Source organism: Lactuca sativa, chromosome 7 (assembly GCF_002870075.4).
Source record: "Lactuca sativa cultivar Salinas chromosome 7, Lsat_Salinas_v11, whole genome shotgun sequence".
Classification (NCBI taxonomy): Eukaryota; Viridiplantae; Streptophyta; class Magnoliopsida; order Asterales; family Asteraceae; genus Lactuca; species Lactuca sativa.
In genome coordinates, this window is record NC_056629.2 from 104,565,618 (window position 1) to 104,577,891 (window position 12,274).

General features: G+C 41.0%; 1 protein-coding gene across 1 annotated transcript; it reads right to left on the minus strand.

Moving 5' to 3' along the window:
* Positions 1-10,514: 10,514 nt before the first annotated feature.
* On the minus strand, positions 10,515-11,674 carry LOC111900876 (2-hydroxyisoflavanone dehydratase). Its single transcript, XM_023896756.2, has one exon. The coding sequence runs from the start codon at positions 11,631-11,633 to the stop codon at positions 10,650-10,652; it is 984 nt and encodes a 327-aa protein (XP_023752524.1). The 5' UTR covers positions 11,634-11,674; the 3' UTR covers positions 10,515-10,649.
* Between the last annotated feature and the right edge of the window lie 600 nt (positions 11,675-12,274).

Below are 12,274 nucleotides of genomic sequence, written 5' to 3' on the forward strand. Positions count from 1 at the left end.
CAGAAGGGGGTAATAATCCTTTGGACAAGTGTTATTAAGGTCTGGGTAGTCAATGCACGTTTTCCATGACCCATTGGTTTTCTTTACTATAACGGTATTTTCTATCCATGTCAGGAACATTGTTTCCCTAAGTATGTCGGCACTCACTAGGTCGGCTACTTCTGCATTCATAGCCATGTTCCGGTCTTCCACCTGGCTCCCCTTTTTTTGTATGACAGGATTGCTTCCGGGCGTGATGTTGAGACTATGCTCTATAACCTGTCGATCTATGCATGTCAGATCTGTTGGTTTCGAGGCGAAAACAACGGAATATTGCTTCAGGAGCGCTACCATTCGTGCCTTGGTCTCGCTTGATAGGTGAGCACCGATTTGCACAAGCTGCTCTGGGTACGTTTACATGATGTTGTTCGGTGGAACAATCCTACTTTGACTTTTTCAAGCTCGCACCAACTCGGGAGCAGCTATGATCTGATGGCAGTGCTGCGCCCTGATGTTTGTGGCAATAATTGTTGCTGATCCTTGGCGTGTGCTAAATGTAACTATGCCATGTATCGTCGATGACACGAACTGTAGTAGGGAGATTACTGATCGTCCGAGTAGAATATTGTGTTCTGATGGAAAACGAATCACAGAAAATTTGATTGTTGTTGTGATTTTGTCCCTTTCTTTATGATTGACCAATGTTAAAGGCAGTCGGATAGTATCCAATGGCCACAATCTATGACCGGTGAACCCCACTAATGGTCCTCTAGTTGGGTGCCTTAGCCCCTCCTTCCATGTCTCCGGTAGTTGCATGAAACAATGCTCGTTGAGTATGTCGGAGCTACTACTATTGTCGATGTATATCTGATGGATTTTTGTATGGCGAATGAATCCATATATGAAGAGTGGATCTTATGGATCCCAGTTCGACGGCCTGGGATCGCTACTCAAAAAAGTGATATTGAGTAGATTTCTTGAGAGTACCTCTATCTCATCCTCCGTTTGGTGAGTTGCGTTTTTCTTACTGGATTTAGAGATAGTGTGTATCTCGTTGCCATCATACGGAGGTTCATGCAACAAATCCAGATGTGCTATCGCCATTTGAGGCAGCGAAACTTCTGACGATAGTTTCTGGGAACTGCTTTTGACTACCGGATCTCCTATTTATGTCGTAATTGGCGGGACCCGCGCCAGTAGCACCTGGATTGGGGCCTGTGTTCTGCACTCGCGGTGATCTTCCTCGTTTAATATTACCGGTGTTCTAAACAGATCTTCTACGGTCCCGATTGTTTTTGGGTTTAGATCCCCCTTTTGCAGAGAACCAACATCGTCTATTGGTTGTATCACTCTGAGGATACGTCCGGATGGTGCCAAATTTTGTGATAGGCTCTTCAGGGAATTGGTCATTTGTTGACGACTTGGTCTTGGAGGTTTACCTGAGAACACAATACAGAATAATTGTTAAAGGACGACCGGGGGTTCTCTCGGGATGTCACTCTGACGATCAAGTTAGCTTTTTCAGAGTGAGATTTAGGTAAAATTGTATAGGGAAGAAGATGATTCCCTTCCTTGGGTAGGAAGGGATCCTTTTATAACTATTTCTAACAGAATAGGGGTGACTCTCCCCATGTAGGAGTTAGACGTGGTGCATTCCTACTAGGAGAAGTACACTCACGCCGTCTAACAGCTAGGTTACGTCAGTTCTGGGCGTCATCAGGCTCTTTGTCATGACCTAATTGGTCATGGGAGATTGAGAGGACCACAAGGAATATTCCTTGTGGGGGAAAGTGATTTTCATCCTGGCGCTGGCCTGTCTAGGCTAAGACTGAGACCCGGCCAAGTCCCTGGCGAGATAACGTCCTGTCGGTGCTTTCTGTCAGATTTAACGTGGTCGCATACAGTAACGTTAACAACGGGCGGTGGAGTAGAGAATACCTAAGATAGTCTAGGATATGTATGTTGTTTAGCATAGGATTGGGATATAGATTTAGTGTGGTGACTTATAGGAATCAAGACGACTCTTGAGCAAGGTACATATAGGTGTGAAAAGTAGTATTAGGCTTGTACTACTGGAAGCACAGGATCTGTACTCGAGACAACGACGAACCTGGTGATTCTAAGCAGACCTGTATATTGTAAGTTCCCTCGAGTTTTATGTTAATCGTTTATATGTTTGTATTTTAGTTTGAGGATAGTGGTGATCAATCGAGGTGGTTCTGGCTTTGGTTCTAGTTCTAGTTCTGGCTCAAGCATAGAACCGATTGATAAGAGGTTGCACGAGTTCATTGTGATCAAGGTTACTCGCGGTAATGTGGATGTTACTCCTGTGATGTTTGGTACCATAAAGTAGGGGATTATGGAGCTTATGAATGAGCAGATCAGGTTCTTTCTAGCCGTGATTGCTTCTAGTGAGTTAGGAGCGTGAACTCCCTTGTTTCGGTAGTTCAAAGCGTGTGGAGCTCCAGAATTCTTTGGGGATAAGGACCCCATCTCTAGCCAACGGTGGATTGCTGACATGGAGAATGCTCAGTAGACAAGTTTTTGCCCGAATAAGGCAAAGGTATGATTTGCATCCTACCAGCTGAGGGGCCAAGCGCATGACTGGGGGATGAGGTTGGCCGAGATGTGGGGACTACGAAAGTGGTGGTGATGACTTGGGAGGAGTTTGTTATGAGGTTCAAGAGGGAGTTTTCACCATGGATTGAGGTGCAGTAGTTGGTGAGGGAATTCCACGACCTTCACCAGACTACTAAGACTGTGGCGGAGATTACTGCCAAGTTCCGTGAGAGGGCTGTATTTGTTACGCGGTATATTGCGGATGAGGAGATGAACAAGACAAGATACCATGACATGTTGAGGGATGACATTAGAGAGAGTGAGATTTTCAGGGTGCAATACCCTCAATGATATGATCAAGAAGGCCCGTGAGCAGGAGATTGAGTTGGGGCTTCGGACGGAGCGCAAACTGGAGCAGGTGCAGACAGCAATAGGCTAAGCTAAGAGGCCCAAGACTTTTGATTCACGCACCAGAGGCCAGCAGGGTCAGAGCCGTTACGGCAAGTACGACAAGCCTCATAGTGAGGCATGTCGATCGGTGGGTTCTAGATGTTTCAGTTATGGTCTGACGAGTCATATAAGTAGGGACTGCCCCTAAGGTGCTCTAATTTGCTTTCATTGCAATCAGACTGACCATAAAAGGCCTATTATCTGAGATTTTTTAGGAGGGGCAGCGGCGCCTGCACCAGCCACCTTGAGGATTACTAATTCCCGCTACGGCAAGGCAGAGACACTTGTGGTGAAGAGCAAGTCATTTCAGTTGACCACCGATGAGGCTCGTTCAGCACCGGATGTGGTTACTAGTACATGACTTATTTATATCTTTTATTGCTTTCCATATTTAGTCTAATGTTAAATCTGATCATGTATAGGGACCTTTTTAGTAAATGGTATGGTTGCTCATGTGTTGCTTGATTCGGGTGCTACCCGATCTTTTGTATCTCTTGTGCTTAGCAAGAAGTTTAGTGATGCTCCCTGGATTCTGGACTACCCATTAGAGTTTGAGATGGCGTATGAACCTTATGTGAGTGCTTCGAGGGTTCATCATGGGTCCGTCGTAAATTTGTCCAACGAGAGATACTCTATTGATATGGTGTCAATTCCTATGCGAGGGTCGAAGGTTATTATCGGGATATACTGGTTGGGCTCCAAGTGAGGCCATGATTGACCGTGAACGATAGCTAGTGAGATTTCAAACCCCAAGTGGGTGAGAACTAGTTATTCCTGGCAAGGGAGCTTCGCATGGGCTGGCTCTCTATTCAGCTGTGAGGGCCAGGAGATATCTCCAGCAGGGTTGTTCTAGGTTCCTGGCTTATGTGGCAGATACTCGAGTTGATGGCACGGCGGTGTTGAGTGAGGTGCATATTATTCAGGATTTCCCTGATGAGTTTCTTGAGGAATTTCTAGGAGTGCCTACCAAGAGGCTGGTCGAGTTTCGATTGATTTGGTTCCTGGTACGGCTCTAATAGCCAAGGTATCGTATCATTTGGCACCACCGGAGATGCAGGAGTTGTCTACGTAGCTTCAGGAGCTGCTAGACAAGCGATTTATTTGGCTAGGTAGCTCACCTTGGGGAGCACATATCATGTTTGTGAAGAAGAAGGATGGTTCACCCAAGATGTGCATTGACTACTGGGAGTTGAATAAGCTAACACTGAAGAACCGTTACCCACTCCCAAGGATCAAAAAATTATTTAACCAGCTTCGGGGTGCATCTTGGTGTTCGAAGATTAATTTACGATCATGTTACCATCAGATGAAGGTCAGTGATGACAATGTACAGAGGATGGCGTTCAGGACTCATTATGGTCATTACGAGTTCGTGGTGTTGTCATTCGGGCTCACCAATGCACTAGCAGCGTTCATGAATCTCCTAAACTGGGTTTGCAGGATGATGTTGGATCGGTCGGTGATAGTATTCATAGATGATATTGTGGTCTAATCCAAGACAAAGTAGCAAAATGAGTAATATGAGTTATGGTTGCATGAGGTGCGGTTCTTGGGGCACATCGTCAACTAGAAGGGTATATTGGTTCATCCAACCAATATCGAGGTTGTGATGTGATGGGAGGTTCCGAGCACCTCATTTGAGATTTAGAGCTTCCTTGGTCTCGCAGGGTATTATCAAAGATTTATCCAGGATTTCTCCAATATTGTAATTACACTTACCCGTTTGACAAAGAAGAATGTTACTGTTTGTTGGGAGTTGTTTTTATGTATAAGGGTCATGTGATTACTTACTATGTGAGGCAGCTAAAGCCTCATGAGACAAATTACCCTACTCATGATTTGGAGTTGGGGGTTGTGGTTTTTTCCCTCAAGATTTGGAGGCACTGCTTGTATGGGGTTAGGTGTACTATCTACACTGACCATAAGAGTTTGAGGTATCAGATGGGTCATTTGAATTTATATATGTTGGATCGGTGATGGTTGGATGTGTTAAAGGATTATGATTACGAGATCTTGTACCACCCTGGGAAGGCCAATATGGTGGTTGATGCCTTGAATCGCAAGGCAGTGAGTACTCCTTTTTGGGGATATATTTTTGAGGATGGTTATTATTTCGCCTTTATTGGATATGATCAAGAAGGCTCAAGTGGAGGGATTTAAAAAGTGGAATTGGAAAGTAGAGTGGATCAGGGGGCAAATTCCTTTATTTTTCAGAGACACTCAGGGATTGTTGACTCAGTGTGGTAGAGTTTGGGTTCCGAATACTTGTGGGGTGAGGCAAGCAATTCCAGAAGAGGCTCATAATTCAAAGTTTTCGATCCATTTGGGGGCCATGATGATGTATCGGGATCTGAAGCTGAGCTATTAGTGGCCCTGTTTGAAAAGGGGGATAGCATGGTTTGTAGAGTGGTGCCTGACTTGTAGGAAAGTCAAGGCCAAACATCAGATACCCCATGGAAAGATGCAACCATTACCTATTCCCATGTGGAAGTGGAAGAGATCAGCATGGAATTTATCACGAAGTTGCCAAGGACGGCGCGTAGAGTTAACTCCATTTGGGTCATTATTGATAGATTGACCAAGAGCAAACACTTCATACCTTTTTCCGAGAGTATATATGCTAAGAAGTTGGAAGACATTTACATTCGGGAGATGGTGGTTCGGCACGAGGTGCCAGTTTCAGTATATTTAGACCGAGATGTTCATTTCACCTCCATGTTTTGGAGAAAGTTTCATGAGGATTTCGGTACTCAGCTGCACTTCGGTACATCATATCACCCCAAGACCAATGAATAGAGCGAGCTTACGATTCAAACACTCGAAGATAAGCTCCGGGCATGCGTGTCAGATTTTTTAGGGATTTGGGATACTTATTTTTCACTGGGCAAGTTCTCTTACAACAACAGCTATCATGATAGTATTACCGACCACCTTTTGAGATGTCTTATAGGAGGAGGTGCAGGATCCCAGTTTATTGGGGCGAGGTCGGGCATCGGGTCATGGGGAGTACTGAAGTGGTGCTCAAGACCATTAAGTTGATTCAGTAGGTGTGTGACAAGTTGAGAGTCGTGCAAAGTCGGCAGAAGAGTTATGCAGATCAACGACGTTCGGACCTTGAGTTTCAAGTGGGGGACTTGGTGCTTCTGAAGGTGTCACCTTGTAAAGGTGTCATTCAATTTTGGAAGCAGGGCAACCTATGCCCCCGATTTATTGGGCCCTTTAGGATTACCGCCCGGGTGGGCAAGGTTGCATACCGGCTAGATTTTCCTTGCGAGTGCAGTCAAATCCATAACTCCTTTCATGTCTCTATTACGGAAGTGTGTAGCCGATGATTTGGTGGTGATCCCTTTGGATGATATTCACATTGATGAGCGCTTGAACTATGTAGAGAGACCGATTGTGATTCTTGACATGAAGACCAATGCTATACGCAACAAAGTGGTAAACCTAGTGAAGGTACAATGGCAACACCGTAAAGGCTTGGAAAGGATGTGGGATCTTGAGGACGAGATGAGGGAGCACTATCTAGACTTTTTTGAAGCGGAGGACTTTGAGGACGAAGTCTGATTCAAACGGGGGAGATTTGTAACACCAGTGTTCCAAGTATTTTCAATTGTTGTTAAATTCTTTAAAAATTGCAAATTTGGTCCCTACTTTGGGCGTACGAGATAGGTACACCATGTGTAGGCGTTTAAATGTAGATCCTGAGTCCCTTATATACGTTAGTCGTATGCATAGGTACGTCGTGTGTAATATTGCAGAGGGAAAATCCTAATTTTTAGCATTTGGTCCCTATTTAAAGAACATTATGCAATCTAACCCTTTCCTACCTCTAGCTTCCATCTCTATTAGCCTCCATTTCGAAACCCTAAGTATGTGTGTATGTGTGTGTTTTGAAAACTCACAGTGTCATTTTGGTGTTCTTGGTGGTGAATGAAGACCCTTGGAGTTGTGGTGTTTCACTCAATCCCTTGGATTCAACAATTACTCGTCCTTATGCATCTTCTGTAGGTATAAATCTCCAACTTTGATGCATATTTCTTTAGATCTAGCTAAATAGTAAGATTTTTTCATTAACGGTCCCATAGCCTTGGATCTTTAGAGTTTGAGAAATTCCAGACCTAATGAGGAGAGTTTCCTTTCATTTTAGAGCATGGTGGTTCATAAAAATGGGATCTTGGTCCATCCCAATCATGCATGATAGATCAATTAAGCCATTTGGTCATGAATAAGACTTAGAGTTGGACTTTGGACTCCTTGTATCCATGCAAAGGCATAAAGTTTGCAACTTTATGATTCCAAACGTTCATTAGTTTTGGATTTGAAGTTTAGACGTAAATTCTTAAGGTATTAAGACCTTAATAGAGTTTTTGAAGCATGTTGAGAACGTTGGGCGTAACCCAGGGTACGGTAGGCGTACGAGGTTACGACCCCGTAAGTCTTCCAAGGTCGAGCTATACGTTGGGCGTAACAAGGCATACGTCGGGTGCATGCTCAGGAAGCCTTTTGGGCCATTTTGGGCTTTAGGTCTCTAGGGATTTTTGTGCTTTGGTTGGTTGGGCTAGGTGTGAAGGGGAAAAATGGTCTTTTTCCCTAAGTAGGATAAATTATGTTTTGACCAGTATTTGTGAGTTAAACCCTTATTATTAATCAGGGTTATTATTGGGTTATGATTAGTGTGGGGATCCATGTTAGCAACAACTCGAGTGTGTGATGGAGTTATCTTTTATCTGAGGTGAGTCTTCTCATTGTACTTGTAGGTCGAAGGCACCAATGTCGACCCATTATTTTGTTGTGTAGAATGCTAGTTGTTATGTGACTCTTATATGTTTGTATGATTGAGTTGAAATAAACCCCAAGGTTGGGCCTATTATTGTATGATCGGGTTGAAATAAACCTCAGGGTTGGGCTCATTCTTGTATGATCGGGTTGAAATAAACCTTAGGTTTGGCCCATTATTGTTTAATCAGGTTGAAATAAACCCCAAGGTTGGGCCCATAATTGTGTTTTGGGCTTGAATACGCCCAGGGGCCAGGCCTAGATGTATGTTTAACATATGGTACTTTGATAACTCACTAAGCCTTGTGTTTATAGTTTATATTTATGGTTTCAGGTACTTCTGATACGAAAGGAAAGGGTCTGGCATGATGGCACAACAACCTCCCCTTAGGATTTCCGCACTTTTTGGATAGTTTGACTATGATATTTTGATATTGTATTTGGTGATGGTTTTAGAGATAATTGATGAATGATATTATTGGTTGTTAAAATGAAAATTTTAATCATTGTTTTTTTGGGGATGTTACAAAAAACACACAAAAATGTTCAAGATTTACTCTAGGGAATTAGGGTTTCGGGTTAGTTGCTCAAGAGGGTGGAGATTGATGAGAAAAAGAGCCTCAAGGGGTTTAATATCCTAAAATAGGGGTCAAGAATACGAAATTACGGTTTGCGCGGTAACGCCCTGCATAACTTGGGTTACGCCTCGCTAGGGCATAAACCCCCCGTGTGCAATTAATGACTTATGCCCTACATAACTAGCTATCTACGCCCTGCGTGGAGACAAAATTCTAAAAATAATAATAATATTAAAAACATAAAGAAGTGTACCTGAGAAACGAATGTTACAGTTGATGACAAAGAAAGATTTCTTAGAGCACATATTCAGAATCTCAAGGTTCATGTTAAAACTTCTGATGCTAATTCGAAGAAGGATCGAAAAGAGATAATAAGCATTTGACCTAGTGGTTGGCTATTCAGGAAGCATTGATGAGTATAACACATTTTTATAGATAGCTTCAAAAGTTCTTGGACATGTCAAAAAGAGGGGAAATATGGGAAGCTAATTTTGTTGTGGCCAGAAGCATAAAGTTGATACAGAAGTTATATTTTACCAAAGTAATAAAATGGTTTGAAGGGTTTTGATATAGAAGTAGTTTGTAGAGCATATTATGTTCATTCGATATTTAGTTTATCACAAAGACTATTGTGTTACTAAATGAAGGCCCAGGTTAGTGTGAACAGTGAACAGTTTGTTAGCGTTTTTATGTGTGTATTGACATGTGTTAATATCATAGTTTTTCTTATTTTTGATTTCATTATTTTTAATAAATACATATTATTATTATTATTATTATTATTATTATTATTATTATTATTATTATTATTAAAAATATTTTTTGTCCTTCGGATCATTTTTGTTGTTTTTATTTTCATTTATACTATCAGTTAATTACTTTTTTTTGTTCTGACTATCCCTGGGTTGTTTTTCCATTCCGATTATCTATGTGTTATTTTTTCGTTCGGACTATTCATATATTATTATTTTCATTCAGACTATCTTTATGTTATTTTTCATTAAGACTATCATTTTCTTATTTTTTTCATTCAGAGTATTAAAAAGATATCTAATCAAATTAATTTTTTTTTAAAATAATAATAATAATAATAATAATAATAATAATAAAGACAAAAAAGATAAAACAAAAAACAACAAAAAGACAAAATATATCGGGTATTAAAGACAACAAAAAAAACAGAAAATAGGGGTGTATGTAGAAATTTCAAAAACTTGGGGTACATAAAACAACACTTTTAGGCTAGTGGAGTAGTGTCACACTTCTCACAGTTCACATAGGTATCATATCATCAGTTTTGTCACACTTTACCCAAAATTTGTCATTTATATGATGTGGGTTGTCATAATTGCCATGATAATTTTTTTTAAATTAATTGATATAAAAAATAATCAAAGACCAAGTTTTGTAGGTTTTATAATATAAATAATAATAATGCTAATTAAAAATAAATCGACTTATTTAATATAAATAAGTTTTATAAATTCATGGGGGTATTGTGCAATTTCCTAAAGTCAATTTCGGAAAGATATTTCAACTTTGGGGTAAGATATGTTATTAGATGAAATTGAAGGAACTGGATCTGCCAAATTTGAAAATCTAGTTATCTTCTTCATTTGAAAGAAGGGTGCGTAGTAGTTGCGTACACAGCAACCAACATTTTCACCCTTCACAAATATTCAAACACAATACCCTTTCTCTCTCATCGGTGAGTTTCCATGGATATGCCAAGCCAAGCTCGGCCCGGTGTTCGCTGACATAGCCGACGTAATTGCCGAAACCACACCGTCAAGCCTTACAATATACACATACATGCCGTACAATTCTGGTTTATTTAATATGATGCATTTGTGGTTAGTTGAGTTGGTAAAACATATATTCAATACCTTGTTATAGAAGTTATTGGCATTTCGTAATTAAAACGTTTAGGAAGTAACATCATATATCATATATACTAATATAAACAAAAGACAAAAGTTGTTGGAATTAGAACAAGCAAAACAATAAAGTATTTTGTATCAATATAATTGGAATAACCCATGAAAACCGCAACTACTTTTGAAAAAACTGGAGTAAAATATTTGGAATCAACAACTAAACCAAAAGCAAAAAGTTAAGCGGCAGCAGTTGGACAACCTAAAAACCTCAACTAAATGTCGAGCACATTAATTCAATTCAACACTTGGCGTAAGTTACGCATAAATTTTGGAAGTTACAGCATAGAACATTGCTAATGTACGTCCACAGTTATATTATAATAATATATGTTCGTTCTACACAATAACACAATAATGGGGAGTATCTTTAGCACCCTCGAAGAAATTCAGCCAAACGTGTGAACATGTCCTTCGCATTCTGGGTTTCAGGATTAAAGATATGGAAGCTATGACCTTCTCCTTCGACCTCAAAAATTGATAATTCCCCTTCCCATCCACTTTCCTTCACCGCTTCATAGTAATACACCCCTCTATCTCTTAGCTCGTCCTTAGAAGCGACACAAATGATCAACCTCCTACATCCAAGTGATGCTAAAGAAGGCGCAGTTTTAACAAACGGGTTGATACATGGATTATCAATCCCATCCTGACAACCAGGGTAAACGAACATCCATGTCTTGTACAAAAGAGACATTTCGCGATTAGCAACTGGCTCTGCGCCAACTGGTTTGGAACCCAAAAAGTATGGGTGTGATAGAAACGCTCCAAGAATCTTAACACCACCATGTAACTTTTCTTCGCTGGCTCGCAAGGCGATATGGTGTGAAATATTTGCGCCTGCACTATCTCCACCAATATAGAGACGCTTGAAATCTCCGTGTTGAATTATCCATGGTTCATTTTTCTCGTTGTGCGTTTTGGAGGAATGAGAAGCAACCCATTGTAGAGCATTCCAGGAATCATCGTAAGCTGCCGGGAGAGGGTGTTCTGGAGCTAACCTGTAGTCGACTGAGACTACCAAAGCGTTGGCTTGAGATGCTATGGTGTTTATATACTGGTGACAGAGGGTGGAGAAAGCTGACTCGATACAAAACCCTCCACCATGGAAATAGACCAGGATGGGAAGCTTCTTGTTCGTCGTTTGATCGAGTGTAGACAGATCGGGTAGGTAGAGTCTGGCACTGACCTCTGGCGAAATGATGATATCTTTAGACCAGACGCCACTCTTGGTCTCGGCCGTGGATAGTGGAGCTAATAGTGGATTATAAAGTCGCTCCACCGTGCCGTCTGTATGGACACGGAGGAAGGGTAGAAGTTCAGATGCAACCACCTCTTCTTGCTTTGAGACCATGACGAAAGATAACAAATGGGTGAGAAAGGAAGGTAGAGGGAGAGAATGATGAGATTTCTTAGAAGACACGCTATATATTAGCCTCGCTTATCACCAGTTAGATCACATGGGCAATAAACAGTATTTGTTGTCTATTTCTAATTTTCTATATGTTAGTGTTACAGATGAGATAAGATTCAAAAAAAAAATTAAAAAAAAAAAAAAAGAACTACTTTTCTTCCCTCTATTTAGATAATCGATACTTTATTTATTTCGTGCCAAGCATTCGGTTTACTTAAGTAGTTAACTTATTTGTTCGTGGAAAGGGTGGTGTTATTTCTATTTATTTTTTATTGGAAAATGACATGTTGGCTTTAATTTATATTTTTGGTAGTCTAGTGCGTAAACTTGAGTTTTACTGTTTTAATTGGTCACATGACATGGCATACGCAATTTCATTGCCATGTGGGTGTGTTTCATCTCACATGCCAAAGGTAAACTGGGACATGACATTCACACCTTAGGCTGACCAGTATACTCTCTACGAACCGGTCCGTGGTTGAGGTGACAATGAACAACAGGTATGCACATGAGCTCGGCCGTTCGTGTTGGAGGTGTTTCATGGTGGAAATCATGATTGTAAACGACCAATCGTCTTCTTC